This window comes from Papaver somniferum, chromosome 8 (assembly GCF_003573695.1).
Source record: "Papaver somniferum cultivar HN1 chromosome 8, ASM357369v1, whole genome shotgun sequence".
NCBI lineage: Eukaryota > Viridiplantae > Streptophyta > Magnoliopsida > Ranunculales > Papaveraceae > Papaver > Papaver somniferum.
Genome location: NC_039365.1, coordinates 80,012,838 through 80,031,574, shown reverse-complemented (window position 1 = coordinate 80,031,574; position 18,737 = coordinate 80,012,838). Strand labels below are relative to the sequence as shown.

At 35.1% G+C, this 18,737-nt stretch overlaps 2 protein-coding genes across 5 annotated transcripts; one reads left to right on the top strand and one right to left on the bottom strand.

Moving 5' to 3' along the window:
- The first annotated feature begins 10,270 nt into the window (after positions 1-10,270).
- LOC113301734 (protein CDI-like) lies at positions 10,271-12,258 on the top strand. Of its 2 annotated transcripts, none has more exons than XM_026550537.1 (2): positions 10,271-10,507; positions 11,011-12,258. In XM_026550537.1, the coding sequence occupies exon 2, from the start codon at positions 11,056-11,058 to the stop codon at positions 11,848-11,850; it is 795 nt and encodes a 264-aa protein (XP_026406322.1). In that variant the 5' UTR covers positions 10,271-10,507; positions 11,011-11,055; the 3' UTR covers positions 11,851-12,258. The 2 variants fall into 2 exon arrangements, with proteins under 2 accessions (XP_026406322.1, XP_026406323.1); XM_026550538.1 differs by lacking the exon at positions 10,271-10,507 and adding an exon at positions 10,561-10,754.
- Positions 12,259-13,903: 1,645 nt separating this feature from the next.
- On the bottom strand, positions 13,904-18,472 carry LOC113301733. Of its 3 annotated transcripts, none has more exons than XM_026550535.1 (4): positions 18,248-18,472; positions 16,105-16,375; positions 15,879-15,983; positions 13,904-14,972 (listed from the first exon to the last, which is right to left on the bottom strand). In XM_026550535.1, the coding sequence occupies exons 2-4, from the start codon at positions 16,286-16,288 to the stop codon at positions 14,230-14,232; spliced, it is 1,032 nt and encodes a 343-aa protein (XP_026406320.1). In that variant the 5' UTR covers positions 16,289-16,375; positions 18,248-18,472; the 3' UTR covers positions 13,904-14,229. The 3 variants fall into 3 exon arrangements, with proteins under 3 accessions (XP_026406320.1, XP_026406319.1, XP_026406321.1); XM_026550534.1 differs by having other exon boundaries at positions 16,105-16,379; positions 18,248-18,470; XM_026550536.1 differs by lacking the exon at positions 18,248-18,472 and adding an exon at positions 16,544-16,566 and having other exon boundaries at positions 16,105-16,379.
- Positions 18,473-18,737: the final 265 nt, after the last annotated feature.

Below are 18,737 nucleotides of genomic sequence, written 5' to 3'. Positions count from 1 at the left end.
CAATCACGTACAAAATGAAGTCTGTTAACAAGGGATTATCACAAGACGTCTTTAGATCTAAAAACAGTCTAAAGATCCCTGTGGAAACTTCGATCTAGTTTGAGTGAATCTTATATCAGAAGAGAAGATTCTCAAGCATAAACAAACTAGGTGAAATCAAAGTTCAACCACAGTTAATCAATCAAATCAATCGAAAACAAAAGATAAACCGCAATTATCTAGTTTCCCACCAACGGTACCAATAGAGCTTCTCAATCCCAAATAAGACTTTAAATTGAGCGGCCATAAGAGATTTCGCCTAATTAGGTTACTCCCCTCTCCGAATAGGCGGCTTCACAAGTAACAACACAACCGAGGAAGTTTGCTGTCATGAAGGATTGGTTTGCTAGAAATGCAAACTTCAAGTATTTATAGACAAGGAAGTTTGGACACCAAGGAATTTCCAAAACCGAAAATATTCTCAAGATATGCAATATATTCCAAAATCGGTTTTCATAATTCCTGGAAATGCTCTATCCAAAATATGGACCGAAAATCTCTTTGGAAAATCTTCAACTAGTAAATGCACATTACTAATTATCATTTTCCGAAAATAAAATTAAAGACCTTAAATAAAATATTCTTAACTTATTTATGTTTCGATCCTTGGATTTTCTTCCTTTAGCTATTAAGGAATAAGTTTGAACAATTAAAGATTAGCGTTACTGCACATGTTCAAAGTATGTCAAGACCCTTATTTTGTAAGTCCTCTTTCATACTTACAACTTTGAAACCGATTTTCCACACTTCCAAAAAAGTTTAGAATTAGTTCATCTGACTTTCAAGAACTATGCGATTGATCAAATAACATTCAATCACAAATCATGGGTGTAACGGTTCTACCAAAACAAGTTTCGGTTCTACCTCCATGTGAGTATTGTGCATAGTCACACTAGCTTTCCAAAATTCGGTTGACAAGGTACTAGGATCGGTTCCCCACATATATATGGTATCTAACTTGAATGCGTTGCATATGTCCATATGATCGGTTCCCTTTTGCCTAAAAACGTGTTGCACATGTCCATAGGATCGGTTCCCCTTTCTGCTAAAACATGTTTCACCTCATACAAGGATCAATTCCTCTTTGTTATAGGTTGCACCTCTTACTAGGATCGGATCCGTTTTACCCAGAGTCGGTCTTACCGATAACAAAAAATCGATCATACCATCTCAGGTGATTATTTAAGATCGGTTTCACTAATAAAAGTCATACCAATAAAAAAGTCATGTCTTTGTGAATATTTTTACCAATAACACAAAAAAGTCATGATCAGTTATACTAATCACACATATTGGTTGTTCACAAGATATGCAATGAATAACAATACCAATAACGCCTGGCGATTTCTTTTTCGATTCACAAAACAAGTTCATGAATTTACTTCCTTAAAACACATGTAAAACATTGTTTCCTAGGATGAAATCCTCACCTCATACCCTTACATAATCAAAATAGCATTTAAACGATTATGTCGATGTCTTATCTACAAAGTTTAATGGTTAAGCAATAAACCTCGTATTGTATTCCTTAATACTATGTCTAACTAGAGTGTTCGTGCTTCGCAGTTTTGTTTTCAATATGCACGACTTGAAATATATGTTAGGGAATGAAACAGTTCAAGTCAAATATCACTAACCTCAAGTGGAAATACTTCTTCACTTATTCAAATATTCGTAATAATTGTAATGTCTCATATCCTAATACTTTCAATCTAACCTATACGAAGTTGACTTTAGTACATAATCAAGCGACTCTTTAAATGAGTTTTGATTCACTAAAATATGACAACCAAACTTGACATACCAACGCTTGGTGGGTTCAACCGAGCTATGCTCTAACAACTTCTAGACCACATGATAATAAAATGAATCTAATTGTGTTACTTATAGAGTTGTTCAATTGTTTATATTCTCATAGAAGTATACAAGACACAATTGAAGCAAAATCGGATTGAATTCAAAAGAATCAGTTCATGAACATTTTATCCACGGTTTGCAAAGATTGCGTTCCATAATTTATAAATGTATTTGTTCATGAGTATGAAATCATACTTAACCGATTTTAGAACTTAGCCACATAAGTTTGCAAACGGGTTCGCAAACTTAAGTTTCAGACTCAATCCTTTCCGACAGTTCGCAAACGGGTACGTATACTGTCGTTCCGGACTTGATATTTTCCGACAGTTCGCAAACGGGTACACATACTGTCGTTCTAGACCACATTCAGGTGAAACAGCTTGCAAACGGGTACACAAACTTAGTTCCTGGACTTTCACAGTTAAAATCGTTCACATACGGGTATGCATACTTGGTTCCCGGACCTGAATCATCATTCTTACAACAATTTTCATACGGGTATGCATACCGTGCTATATCCAGACAATGATTAATTGTTCTAAACTCCCATTTCAATCATTGAAACATTCTTAGAAGACGACAATAGTTGTCTCACACAATCTATTAGCTTATAAGTAAATTTTCAAGTGATCGAATGATCTATACGATACATTCCGAGTCTACAACAAATGACCGTCTCACACAATTCATGTAAAATGTTACAAGGCGATTTTCACATGATCATCTTTTGAATTTCGTCAAGAATAATGATGAACGTAGTTAAAGCAAAAAGCTTTCCAACACATATTTCGAGAAAGATATAAGCGAGTTAAACTCAACTAGAAATATCAAATGTGTATAATGTTAAAGTCTATATAGCTATACGACTTAGTCTCAATAGGAGATAGAATATAATAGACTTCTGAGTGATAGATGAGTTCAAGTCTCCACATACCTTTTGTTGAAGAAGTTCCTCCAAGCTCCCCTTAGTAGATCTTCGTCTTCAATCGATGAACGTTGTGAAGTCTAAAGCTCAACTACACATTCTACCCTAATCCGAGACATAGCTATAAGTAGATTAGAAATCAAGACTTGTAGTTTTGACAACTAAACTTGACAAACAAGCTTGAGATAATAACGCTTGCGAGTTCGACCGAGAAGTGCTCTAACATCAGGCCATGACGCATTTTTGAGCATGCGTCATGTGAAAAATACGGGAGTTAAAGAAATAATCCAAAGCACTTTCATCATCACATGGCTTCCAGATCAGCGTTGATGACTATTGAAAAGGAGAAGGTACCAAGTACACCACCAAATTTTTGTTCGGAAACTTGTATGGACAAAATCCAATACATTGCAAGTAGGTTTAAAGCAAAGAACCTTGAAAAAAATATATGTAGAGTTTTTATCTTTTCTCTTCCACAATCAATATATATATATATATATATATACATATATATATAGACAGATCAAAGGTCCACGTACCTGATTGTGTAGAAGAGTTCTTGGACGATCTCAAAAATCAATATCCAAAATCAATTTTGTCGTATCCTAATTAAGAGGATTAGAATTCTACAAGTACGAAACTTATAATCTATCTTTCAAGATGCAAATTCTACAAGAACGATCCTTGTTTTTAATCTCAATCAATATGGACTTAAACTACCTAGATAGACTACGTACTATTTGTGTAATCCTTGTGATAAAGATAAAACGATATAATGTGGAAAATAAAAAACACAAGAACCAAAAGTTTTGTGAACGAGGAAAACTGCACCTGCAGAAAAATCCTAGGACCTCGTCCAGCATTGAATACCACATTGTATTAAACCACTACAATTACTTTCCTACTATTAGACTTCAGACTGGAATGTAGTTGAGACCACATTAGATCTCCAATCAATTCATTTACAGCCGTATTTCTACTCCTCTTGAACCTCACAAGATTATGCTCACTTGATTCCCTTAACTGATGTCCTTTATATCCTAAGAGTTCTTTCAACCTAGGTGAAGACTTTTGATACCAATCTTCCTCTAACAGATAAGCTTATCTGATTTCCCTTTTGATTTTTTAACCAAGGTTTGAAAGTTTGTTTGCAGTAGACAAAGTGCAGTAAACCTCAAGAATCTGGAATACTTATACTCAGTTAACTGAGAAGCCTGGATTACATACCACCTCTCAAGAAAAATCCAAACAAATCAAAGAAGACTTTACGTATCTATCTTGAGGAATCACAAAATTTGAGATGAAGAGAACTTTATGGTTTCAATCGATCTCGTTCCAGATCTGAGATTACTAAAACATCAAAGATCAATAAAAACAAGATTTGGATACACGAACTATCAGGTAAAAGATATTCTGACCGGGCTTCACGAATCCCTAAGTGAAGTCTTCGAAGTCATAACCTGATTATGTTTCACATAGGAAACCTAGGTTATAGAGGATGACTCTATCTTAGCAACTAGGACACAATAGTTCCCGGGATTGAGAAATATTGTTGCAGAAATCTCTCTATTTATAGATTTTCAAGGCTCTAAGTAGCTTTGCGTTCAAGGTAGGATTGCTTGGAATTCAAGTAAAAACTTTTTCAGTTTAGATGAAATTATTATTAGGAATTCATGTAAGCATGTGAGAAGTACTCCATGAAATTAAGCAGAAGAATATGTACTATGGTTTAGGGTTCTAGAACCGTGCATAATGATGGTTCATGTTGCTAAGTATTCAAGACTTAAATTATAATCCACAAGATCAAGAGATTCTGTGAAAAAAGTTGTCTTAGAAGTGCCTATGAGAGTTGTAGCAAACCCGAACATAATTGTAAAACAGTTCGTGAGCTTCTGCTTAAATCAGAGCTGGGTAGGTATGCATACCTATGGACAGTTCAAGAATACAAGCTCCAGGGGTACACGTACCAGGTATGTGTATCTTAGCCAGTTCACGAATTCAGACCCCACGGGTACGCATACTGGATATGTGTACCTCCCTCATTCTCGAACCCAGATCAACGGGGTATGCGTACCTGGTATGAGTACCTTCCTGTTCGCGGAATTCAGACTGTTCTGAAACTCTCATTAAAAGATTTGAAACATTGCCAATAGTCATAAATAATAAATATCATTGCTTGGGAAATTTCTAAATGGTCGTCTTGAAACAAAAATAGTTCATGAACGACAAATTGTTCTTAACCAAGATTGTTAAGGATCTAAGAATATCCATTGCTTGAATCATATTTCGAGAGATCTATCAAGACAAGCTTGACTCAAAATTTCTTCTTTGCAATATTAACTCTACTAAACTCATACGATATAGTCTCATAATATAAAATGGTAAATATCGTGAGATAATAGGACGGTTCAATCTTCACATACCTTTTTTCTTGATGAAGTTGTCGCAAACACGGTTTTTAAAATCGACCGATTTACGATTCGGATCGTCCGATTCGAGTCAAAAAAATTAAAAACGATTCAAAGCGTACTTATGAATCGTTTTTCTCAAATCGCGTACGATTCACTTTTTGAACCGTCGATTCGCTTCACAGATGTGATTTACGATTTTGAATATTTCCATTTTTTATTAAGTTTAAAGGTCAAAAAAGGGGTCTACAAATATGCAGTGACTTACAGTCTATTTCGTCTCTCTTCCTCCCTTCCAAAACCCATTTCTAGGGTTCCAAAAAAATCCACTCTAGTAGCAAAACAAAATAAATCCCCCAAAATAAGCCATCAAAGATGCAAGTTAGGAGTTATTTGAGTGGGTTATGATGAAATCAACAAATTCAATCATCGAAATCGTGTAAGTCAAGTGGAAGTGGAATCATTAAGGAAAATGTTATTTATATTGATTAGTTTAGGCTGTATAGTGATTGAAATGATATCATATTATCATGTATTTAGTGATCTTTGTTTGCAATTGTGTGATCTTAGTTGATTTTTCTGCATAGTTGTTTTCAAAATTGGGTTCTTATTTTCTTAATAAAAGAGGTTTTCATGGAATTGATTTTTGGTAAGACAATATAATTACGTAGGAGATATGTTTTTCAAATTTTTCTCATTAATTTTTTGATTCAATTCCTCTGTAATTCATTGAATTTATGTGGAAGAAGTTGAAGAGGATGAAATAGAGGAAGAGGCTTATGTGGAAGAAATGAGTGAAGCTGAAATAGATGCAGAAAGTGACAATAAATGGTTTTCTGGTGATGGTTATGATATGGGAGATCAATAACTTTATCATGACATGAGAACATATTTTATATTTTGTTGGGTACTTATCTACATATAAGTAGATATAGGCTTATAGTTATCGGCGTATATATTTTGCGTATATTTTGGTTAAGGCTTCATATTTTGCAGATATTTTGGGTTAGTTCGGCACATGAAGCATACTTTTTGGGGATAGTTAGACACTTAACCATAGATTCTATATCACTTTTGAGTATGTGATACTTAAATGTTTATGAATGAAGCGTATATATATGTATGTTATTTGTTTTTATGTGTGTGTATATATCTGTGTAATTTTTTTCTCAAGTCATATAAAAATCGATCATGAATCTTCGATTCGCGATTCAATATGCGATTCGATTCATAAAAATAAAATCGATTCGTGTTGCGATTCACGATTTCACAACCTTGGTCGCAAATGTCTTCATTTGTTCTCCAGTCTTCAATCTTCGAGTGTTATTCAATGATGTCTGATACCTAACTACCATACTCTAATCCTAATCCGAGACTTGACTTAAGTAGACTAGAAATCAAGATATAGTTTTGTGCATCTTACATTGACAACAAGCTTGAAATAAACAAACTTGCGAGTTCGACCGAGCAGTGCTCTAAAAACTAGTATATTATTTATAAGTGAAATAAGGACCTTTAATCATATTTCATTTATAAGAAATAATTTTATGATAAATATCACACAATGCTAGAAGACATTCACTTTACAAATGAGGGCAATTCCAACATTAATTAATCCAAAAATATTTTTGGACTAATAGGATTTTAATAATTTTTAACTCTTTTTTTCATTAACTTGAAGAACAAAAATGGTATACAAACGGACAGATTAGAAGAAAAAGATTGTAGTGGGATACTAAATACTAAACAAGAAATAAGATTACAATATAAGCACTTATTTTTAATACTATACTTCTTCCACTGTAAGGGGTGTTCCTATGGATTCAACAATTTTTTAAATGATTTAACAATTCCGGTTCTTGAGCAGCCGCGCGTCTCGTCTCTGACCACGCGGTTCACCGTTAACTTCCAGCGGCCTTAGTAAATTAGCTGGCGACTTAATTAACCCGCATGTCCGTTGTTCGTCCGCCAACAACTACATATGATATTAATCATCCAACTGCTCTAGTTTTTTTTCTTCTATAAATTCATCTCATTTCAAACTTAAAATTCACACCTTCTATACCCTCTATTTCTAAATTTCTAAATTTCATACCATCTCAATATTCATTTTTTCAAAAATCCCTTTCTACAACAAATATGGCATCCCCCTTGCAACAATCACAACAACAAATGTAACAATCACAACAACAAACGCAACAAAGATCTAGTCGAGTCTATGATGCCGAGTTTACGATGAATGAATATGAATCAATTTGTAGGAATTATGTACTCTTTATATTAGATCAAACCAATGGTTGCCAGTAGGAAAAGAATACGCTTTATGGAAAGTTTTTTGAAAAACTTCGTGAAAAAACCGGTAACATCCATAATCGCGATCCCGAAGGGTTGTCTCATCGTTTTCATGCAACTAACAAGGATGTTACTGAATACGTAGATCTGATCATACAAATGTTCCGATGCAAAAGAAGTGGACGTCGAGAAGAGTAGCAAAGATCCCACAAAACTGGTATCCAACATGAAAGTTATTTCAACATTTCGAGGATACTTAAATTTTTTAATCCATGCGTGTTGGAAGGTAATTAAATGCCAACAAGATCACCCCATGGTCCAATTTCGCAGGATTTTCAAAATGGTGCACCTGCTCACCAGAAGGAAATGCATCTCCACATGCTGGGATTCCAGCTAGTTAGGAACAACTCAACACCAATGTCAAAAGAAGAAGAGGAGGGGGTCATAGAGCCGGAAAAACAACGAGAGATGCAGACCAAATGTTAGCAGATGGATGTTCAAACGAGTTCAACTACTCCGAGTACATGGAAAACGACCATCTAGTCGAACAAGATAGAAGTAAGGACCGGGGCTTAGCAATAAGGAAATTTAGAAAAAGTCATCTTTCGCGAGACAACATTACAAATATTTTAACAGGAACAAGCTATTGTTCATAAACATAAAAGTAATGAATTCACGATAACTTAGGTTATGGGAGCAGGAAGTATATAGGGTGAAACAACAACTGAATGAACAACGAAATCAACAACCTGCCCAATATGAGAATGGGAAGACGATGCCGATTCCCCAAAAGAAGATGAAGATGAATACCGCCTTGATTAAATATACTAGTTATTTTTAATTTAGTTGTTTAGTTTTATTTAGATGTAATGTAATGGTTGAACTTAACTTAGATTTAATGTAAATGCTTTTATCCTATCAATTAATTTAAACAGTCTCACTACATTACATTTTATTTCAAAGTACATAAATGGGATATTTAATGTTTGGTACCCAGCAAATGTCCAACACATTGCTTTGGTACCCAACATTTCAAATATTAAGGGTTGGTACCTGGATCCGTCGTTGACTGTTAAGTCAAGACATTGACTTTACGGAAATACTATATCTGTAACAGAACCTATCTTATTACCATGTTAGCCTTAAGAATTAGAAAAATTGCTAAAAATGCCATAACGTCCAGTTATACTTGTATACACGTGTCCGAATCTGAACACCACACCCGAATAGATGGCCACGATTATAGCTACCCTAATCAAACCTTGAAACCATACTCCCAATCTCATCTCTTCGTCTTCCTCATCTCTCTGCAACTGAACGTAGATACGAAAAAAAAAAGAAAACTCCTCACCCAATTACAGGATTTTTAATTCCATTTTAAATCTAACCTTGATGCTCGTATGTAAATAATTTAGGTCTCTAATTTCAGAACAAGAAGAAGAACAAAAATAATGGTGAAAGAAAGGTTTCAGAAAATTATTACTTCAATATGTTATTTCCTTTTTGAATCTGATTGTATATCGATTTTGATTTATCAGTGGTAGTGATTTTTTTAGGGTTTTGATTATATTTTTTTACGATTTAATGAATCATCTCGGGGTTATGTGGAGGGGGAAATTAGGTTTTGAAGATTTTAGATTGTTGATTTGATATTTTATCTGTTGATTGAGTTTGAAAAGGGGATCTTAGTGGGGATATTGATCAAATTCTGTGTATTAGATTGGTTAATAGCTGGTTGGATTTGGGTTTTGGTTGGATTGTTTGAGTGGAGATATTGATAATGGGTTGTAGCTGTTTGTTTATTTGATTGTGAATTTGTTAATGGGGGTTTGATATTAAGAACGATTTGTGAAATTGGAGATGGGTAAACTGGATTTCTTTTCCTTGATTATGGTGGTGGTAGTGGTGAGTTTCGGTGGTGGTGGATGTTAGTGGTGGTGGAGATGAGTGGATGTTAATAGTGGTGTTTAATGATTTGGGGAAAATTATGAATCAGTGATTTAGGGAAATTTAATTTTTATGTTGTATGCGATTGCGGTGTTAGTGGTGCTTGTACTGGTGTTTTTGGCAAGCAAAAATATTTTCTCCATTTATTATTGAAAATCTCTAGTTGGACGAGGGAGTACTAACTCTTTACAATTGGAAAAGTCCTTCTACTTCTTCTAAAGCAAAAGTCTGAATCAAAAAGTTATTCCCTCAGTTCCTAATTAATAGGCTGGTTTTGTTTTTAGAGAAAATTAAGGATATTAAGAGAACTAATCATTAAAAGTGGTCCTCATGACACTTGTCAATAAAAGAAGTGAAGTGAAATGGTTCCTATGACACTTGTCAGCAAAAGAAGTAAAGTGAAATGGTCCACATGAAACTTGTCATCAAAAGAAGTTAAGAGAAAAATGACCACAAAAAACTAAAGTAACATTTGACTTTCCCAATCTATTTTTTGAAACATCCATTTATAGAAACCAGCCTAGGAACGAACGGAGTAATATTTTAACTTTTTTTTCGGAAATAAAAAGTCATATAAGCAGAGAATTGGAGAGCATAGAAGAAGACGTGTAGCATCTGATTATTATACTACATCCATTGGTTTTACGCAAGGAACCCGCCAACTGTTTTAATACAGCCGATAAAAGAAAAATAAAAAAATAAAAAATAATGATAACCGAATGTGTCGGTGGTAGTGGAAATATGTACACTCTATAAACACGGACCAATAATATCCATTGGCGCGGGAAAAATATCACAAGAAGAAAAGAAAGAAAAAGACTAAATTGAGTCTTCACTTCCTTCATTTAAGCTTCTCCTCCCTCTCTCCCTCCCTCCCTCCCTCTCTAAACGCAAAATCTAATTTCTAAACCCTAGAAATTATTAGCAAATCGTTTATGTTTACGTCGAACACATAATCTGTGATTAGATTTCTAGATTGAAGATCAAGATTGTAGCTAGTGATTCGATTGCATTCGGAAGTAATCACAGAAATCCCAAGGTACGTTTTCATGGTCCAATTATCTTCTTTACTTCACCAATTTAATTAGGAATGTAGATCCTTAAGACCATAGATCTGGTAATCCGTTTAATGTTTTCTATTGTAGATCTTGCTATCTTTTAGATTTGGATTTATCTCAATTAGGGTAAACTACTCCAAAATTTTACAATCAGGATTCATTCTAATCAGAGATATTGAGTCGATTACTAGTTTATTTTGCAGAAATTCCGAAGTTTTAAACTATTTGGTATGTCTGTGTTTCATTTCCTTTTATAAGTTATTCTGAGTTGTTATGCGGCCAAGGGAAATTTAATCAATTTAGTGTTTCCATTTGTGTCTGATTTTCGTTTCCTTTTTAAGTGATTCTGAGTTTTTTTGTGGCCTTTTAAGTATGGATATTTATTCAATTTAATGTTTTCATTTACCTAGTAAAGTTTGTTAACAAAAATCACAAATGTCAATATAATCTTTGCTTATATTGGTTTATGAATTTCTCTTACCAGATCTGGAACTTACTCTCTCTCTAGGACAACATTAGCATTTTCAAAATGCCATCTGAACATCCCTCAAATGATTCAGCAGTGATGAATTCATGCAACGGAGATGATGTTCACCACCCTGTTGATAATGGAAACAAAAAGGTGTTTAAGATCTTTGTCGGATACGATCCACGTGAAGATCTTGCTTATGAGGTTTGTAAACACTCGATCTTGAAACGAGCTTCAATTCCTGTTGAAGTAATTCCTATTAAACAATCAGATCTAAGGACTAGTGGTTTGTATTGGCGCGAAAGAGGTCCAACTGAAAGTACAGAATTTTCATTCTCTCGTTTCTTAACACCGTATCTCGCAAATTATGAAGGATGGGCAATGTTTGTCGATTGTGATTTTTTATATACTACAGATATTAAAGAATTAACTGAGCTTATCGATGATAGTTACGCGCTAATGTGTGTTCAACATGATTATACCCCAAAGGAAAGTACTAAAATGGATGGAGCTGTTCAAACTGTGTACCCAAGAAAGAACTGGTCTTCAATGGTTTTGTATAATTGTGGTCATTCAAAAAATAAGATTTTGACGCCTGAACTGGTGAATACCCAAACAGGTGCTTTTCTTCATCGCTTCACTTGGCTTGAAGATAGTGAAATTGGATCAGTCCCTTTTATTTGGAATTTTCTCGTGGGTCATAACAAGGTTGATGAGAATGATCCTTCCACACAACCAAAAGCTATACATTATACGACAGGCGGACCTTGGTTTGAGATGTGGAAGAATTGCGAATTTGCAGATCTTTGGTTGAGTGAAATGGAAGCGTATAAGAAGGAAACAAAGCAAGTTTGAACAGGATGGAAAGAACTGAAGAACTAGAGTTAGCAGCAGGTGATGCAGTGGAATTATTAGTTCTGCGTTTTATATAGAGGTATTATTTTTCCGTCTTCATTTGTTGTATTTATTATTCAATATCTCTGCTTGCTGTTTTTATTGAGGGTGGTACTTCCACTGCTCAGACAAATTATCATGAAAGAACAGAGCGGGCTTTTCACGTATTCTTCAATGATATGATAGGCATCACTTTTACACTTGTTATGTGCTGTACTAATATAATGTTTCTTCATTTCTTTGCATATTTTTATGTAATCAAAGATTGTTATTCAGTCAAATTTAATTGCCACAGAAGCTTTTTCATTTGGTTATGTAATGTGACATACTTTATATGACTTAATAATATTTAAAACTTAGCTCGATTTCATAAACTGTTATCTTATTTAAGTTTGCTACCCTGGAACCCCTGTCATAAGAATTGAAGGAAAAGGCAGAATCATCTGTACCAGGCAATTCCCTGTTTTATAATCGGTGGCAACACTTGAAGGTGAAAAATACATGAAATAAATAAATATAGCTTTAGTTGCTAGATTTATTCTGTATCATCACTCCTTAACCCTATATTGTATCTTATGTGTGAAATTCTTGTTTCTTTCATTGCTTTTATATATGTTTTATGGTCATAACAGGTATTTAGAAAACACCAAATAGGAAGTTTCATTGAGCATCTAGTATCAAAAGAGGTCGACACCTTGTTTCGGCTGCTTTACAATGCAGTTTTGGCTCTATTGTCCAGATTTTGTCCTAACCAAAAACAAGGTGTTGTTACCATGTTAATTTTTTTGGAATTAGCCGTCCAAATTTGTGGCTGTGAGCTGAATAGATGGAATTCGGTTTGCCTAATTTATTTTCAACCATGTCTTCTGATAAATCAAGGTGTTTCATTGTTTACCTTCGTACTTGAACCCTCGATTGTCTTGGAGTTCCTCTAGTCTTGGGACCTGTCTTGCATAATAATATGGTAACATCTTGGTAGAGCAGAGTATAATTGTCTGGAAACAATGGTATAATGTGGGTTTAATCCTTGTACGAGATTTCTGAAAACCAGATTGTCATGTTATGATTCTAAAATAGTTGGATTTATCTATTAACTTACTGGCACCACTCTGCACGGTAGAATGGTACTTTTCATCTAAACAGAAAGAGGATTGGATCTGCTGAGTCTCATTTTTCCTTTTATTCTCCAAGTCCTAGTAAGTTTGTTGACATAGATATAAGTTTTTAGGTTATAACAGGTGTTCATAGAGTTGATCATGAGTAAGCATATCAATCTGCGTTCTTTTTTCTTCAGTTACTTATATCTCCCTCTGCGGAAGCAGGATAAAATTCTGCCACTGATACCCTCTTCACATTGAGTAGTTGATGACACTAATACGCTTTTGCATAGCCAGTTAATGTCCTCTATCTAAACCATTTTACGTACCACCCAGATTCTATCAAGAGAAGCTTCCTTTTTCCAGCCTAGTACAGTTTACTCGTTGTTCCTGATCTCCTGTTCTCCTCTATTATTTCGATCTATCAATGAGCTTCAAATACGTGCTATTTTTTATATCTAGACAGAAATTGGCAAATCAATTCTGGAAGCTGCAGTAATGGGGCTTCGTTTCAAATTTATTATAACAAGTTAAGAGATGATTAATTACGTTCCAAATGTACAGACTCTATCTGTTCTAGTGTGTGTTAGTTTGATACTGGTGTTGGGTGCAGGGTGGTCTCAAAATAACTTTAACACGGTGCATGTGTAACTGATATGTGTGGAACTTAACAGGATTGACAGAAATTAATCAGAGAGGCAGAGAAAATTAATCCTTGAAGATAAGAAAGTGGGGAATAACATTTTCATCACAAATCACAATCTTATCTGCCTATTAGAAATGAATTTCACAAACACAGCCGTAACTAAAAGATACTCCAATATGAATTTCACAGCCATAAACGAAAAAAAACACCAATATAAACAACATATATATATATATATATATATATAAAAGAACAATGGTAAAAATTCTGGTACTACCCAGGAACTACCGTGATGATTATATATTTTAAGGGTTGTGTTAGTGAAATTGATCTCCCGTTCCCTTGATAGATTGGTTAGAGACGCCAGAACAGAAATTCTGGTCTGTCTACAAAAGGTTAATTGATCCTAATGAAGCTTGCCTACAACTTTAACCACTGTCTCTCTCTCTCTCTCTCTGATACGACACACAAACGCAACATGAAACACGTACTACCTAGACAATGAGAGGGTAGAAGAAAGAGGGAAGAAAGCTTTTCTTTCCAGTTGGGAGTAATAAAAAGAAACACAAAAGAATGCACAAAACTGTTCTTCTAGGTCTACAAAATATTTGGAACTTGAGAAGCTAATCTTTGTTGCAATTCCCTCACTTTCAAACTAAGCTCCACCTTTTGTTCTTTATAGTTCTGTAACAAATAGTCTTTTCCTTCTATAACTTCTTTCAAATCGCCCACTTCTCTCTTCAACAGTCCGCATCTTTCTATATCTCCTCTCCCCCTGGCCACAAACTCCAAATCATTTTCTCCATCACGGAACCCATTCACATGCCCATTACTTAGTCCTTCCGCTGACCAGTTCCTGGCCATTGTTGGATCCTCAGGATGACTCATTTCCCCAACACAATGATCTGCTATTGCCTTCCTCAACCTCTGGATCTCTCTTTCTGAGTCGAATAGGTCCCTGTTAGCAGCATCGAGTTGGGACTGTAAGAGGGAAGAATGTGTTAGCTGAGCCCCGAGTGAACTCTGCAACTCCATGATCTGATCCTGCATCTCCACAATCATGTCATCCCTTCTTTTCAATTGATGCCGCAGTTTCTGTATCACTTCACGTTTGGTGAAGATATCGGACCCAGATTCAGAAACACATGGAGAGTCCGAACTGTTTGAATGGTGGAATGGCTTCCGAGGCAGCTCTAGGCGATCGGGAGATGTCGACCACATAACACCATTTTCTCTGTTAGGTTCTGGACGGATAGTCACTAACGGAAGTGGCATGGTAGTTTCTTTCATCATAGGGCCATTTGATTGACACTTAACCTCCACCAGATCTTCTGCACTCCCTGATACAGACCAAACGAAGAGAACGAAAAGAAGGGTAAGGGTCTCTCAAAATCGAGATTGGATTATCCACTGTAAAGTCACACAAGCAGATATATGCTATTTAGTTTACAATAAGATTTACGCATTTAATCCAGATAACTTTGTCCAAATTGAACAAGAACGTAAAAATAGAAATAAATCAGATAACACATGCCATTCTACATAAATTGCACAACACAATCAGATCATAATTACAAAAGAAAAATCCAAAAGATAACTATCTGATTTATATTGAATAACTAAACAACTGATGCTCTTGGACATGAGATTTTTTCTCAATGTGGATTCTTGAGGAGACAATACATCTGCAGAATCACAGCTCGACACTTAATTCACTGGAAGGGTGCTTCTATAGCATATAGGAAACTATACATAGTTTTTAAGAACCAAGAGAAAATATAAGGCGCACATTTACCACTACCAGCATAATATAGTTGAATTGCTCATCTAGAATGAATAATGACGCATAACATGGGAGTATATTGACACTATGGACGCACACTCTCAAACACACACATAAAAGAAAACAAAGAAAAAAAAGACTCCCAGTGGGCCAGTGTTGAATTTGGTATATTTAATTGTTGGAAATCATGTAAAATGTTGCATACAGCAGCACAACGTGCCATGTTTGTGCGAGACAAAATGTGATATTTACACGTGACCTGGACCCCTCTTCTTGCTACTTGGAAAAACTAACTGTGATCCTATGAAAATGAAACACGTATTTCTCAGTTGCAGGGTTAAGATGGTTGCATACCAAAAACATATGTAACCAAGACTAGGGAATCAAGCTCTACAGAAAGACTGGAAATTTAATCTGGGTGTGGACTCAATGGAGGTTAAGCTAATAGATCGCAGTGTTGCACCTGAAAGGCAATTGTAGTACCCATCTCCATTTTGGGTATAGGAAAATTGGTTTGATTGCAGCGTGCACACACCTGACTTCCTTTTGTCACTGGATATTCGATTTCCTGAAAAACTAACAAAATTTTAGTTTAGTGAAGTTCAGAGAATAGTTGCAACCAAGAAACTATATCATATTAGATCCTTCTATGCATTAGACAAATATCAATCAGTTACATAGTATAAGACCTTTCAATGAGTCACTGTTATTTTCCATCCGTCTTGTATCCATAACCTGCTTGAGCTTGTATCCGAGCCGAACTGATAATGTACTCAACAAAGCACCGCCTGCTATAAGGATCCAATTTGGACCCTCTCCTTGCGAACTGTTTGATCTCTGGACTCTATGTGTCCCATTTGTTCTTGGTTTCATTTTAGGAGGATTCAAAATGTTGAACTCAAATGCTTTGGAGCATCCAGATCACTCAACATCAACAATGCGTGTTAATGATATTGCTCTCTGTCTATGGCACAGTCAAGTCAAACAACAACAAAAAGTACACTATTTAATAGTTCTAGATTTTGAGAAAAAATACCAACAAAATGAGATGCATCACAAGCTGCTATGCATAAGCAAAGCACAATATAATCAGACTTTCCAAAACTCTAGTGCTAGAAACAGTACTACCAATTGCTCTATGCCTGTTGAGCTCTAAAAATTCCACTCCTTTTGTCAATTGGGGAATTTAAAACAGCAGAGTGCTAGATGGATTGCTTTTTGAGCATCCTAATCCATAAACCAAAACCAAAAGGAAAATGACTTATCAATTTCTTTTTTTAATTAAACAATAGCATTTCTGAGCCAAGTATCACAGAAGCAAGACCACACAGTAGACTTCAACAAAATCAGAGTACAACAAGGAAATAATGGAAGAAGAAGAAGAAAAACACTATACTGATGTAATTCACACAAGCCGGTTTTACTTCTAAGAAATTGAGCATCCACAAATAAACAGAATCCTCACCGTATTGGACCCAGTCCCAGAAATTTACAAATCCAACAGCAATGAGCTTAACATTCCAGAAAGCAAACCAGAACCAGAAACCAAAAAATTTAAAACATGAAAAAACCTATCAGACAATATCTTTTGGAAAATGAGAAAGAAAGGGAGAAAAAGATGCATCACTAATCGATGGGTATTATTGAGTTTTGATGACTGCAGATAAGTAAGAACCATCTGTGAGTGTCTAGAGTCTTGTTTTGTATTATTTTACACGAACCAGAAAACCAGTCAATACCATTTACATGTACTTATTGATTGTAGTTTTCAGATAATCAGTTGCGGAAAAGTTTCATAGCCGCTAGGGTTAAAAGCACTTCAAGAAGACACATAATTGGTGTTAATTTTCCCTTCTTCAAAAGAGTGAATTTCCTAATAGGCGAGACTCATCGACCATTTAGTCCATCTACTTCTATTCTCACGCCTAGTCCATACATGACCACATTAGTAAATGCATGGGCAAAGTAGGAGATTCGAACGAGGCTGCCCTTTTTTTTTAAGGTCACAACAGCCCAGAGTTTGTGCCATGCTACTACAAAAACATACACAGAGGCACCACAAGCATATCTACTTGAAGTGTCTTCACTAGTTGAATACTATCATAATAGTTACATGTATGTTCAATCCCATATGATTACTAAGATCTATCGACAGACGGCATATAAACCCTCAAAATGTTTGAAGAGCGGTTGTATGTCGTAATGGAAATTTCTCCAGTTCTAACAGCATCATGAATACCACATATTTTCCAAATGAACTAGTAATAATGGGAAAACATTTTAAAGGGTGGTACAAATTTACCAATCCATCTAAGTTGTATCAATTCTTGTTCATAAGGTAGGGCTAGGCAACACTATGGTTTCAGCTACCATCTTTCCCTAAACCTCAACTATTTCCTTTACTCTCTAGATTTCATATCCATTTCACTAACCAGACTTTTTAACCCTAACATCAGAAATTCTCAATTACATTTCTGTATAACATACACAAATTATGACCATAGCCATATCTATCTTACACACAAGAAATTCCATCAGCTGCATCACCAACAAACTTCCGTAAACCCTAATATAAAGATTCTAATCATTTCCATAATCACCCACCAAACAGATTAAGAAAAAACTCTGATACTACTACAGTAAAACAAACAAGGATTAACCCTGATACACATTTCTTATGGAAAACGAAAAACACAAAACCCAAATACTCAATCAAAGACAGATTTCAAAGAGAAACATAACAAAAAAAAAGGAAAAAAAAAAGAGGAAAAAAAAATTATAATCAATTTTGTAAATGGAGAGATTAAAAATTAAGAATAAATCTAGACTGACCTCATCGATGATTTCTTCAGTAGTTTAAACAGTGACCAGAGCTAGGGTTTTCATTCTTTCTCTATTTCTCTGTGTGTGTGTGTGATTAAAGGAAAAAGGAAGAAGAATACACAAATGGGAGTCGTGTTTTTGCTCTCTCCCACTCTCTCTCCACTTTCTCTTTTGCAAAATAGCAACCAAAAATAAAACTCTGGATTTTTCTATTACTAGTATTTGTATTTCATTCCTAATTTTATTTATTTTTTATTTTGGAGAACAGAAAGGATGCGTCATTTTGATATGGCGGCTTCGACTGCGAAAAATTCGAACAACATTAGGAAATAGTAAGCCACGTGGTACTCTATTGTGTGCTGACCGGATGACTAGTAGTCTGTTACCACCACAGACTAGCACTACGATAAACGCTTCCTCGTCTCACATTCTTTCGTTCCTCTCCCCCACCCTAAACTAAAACTCACCGATTTTATGCACTGCTGCTATACAAATCTTT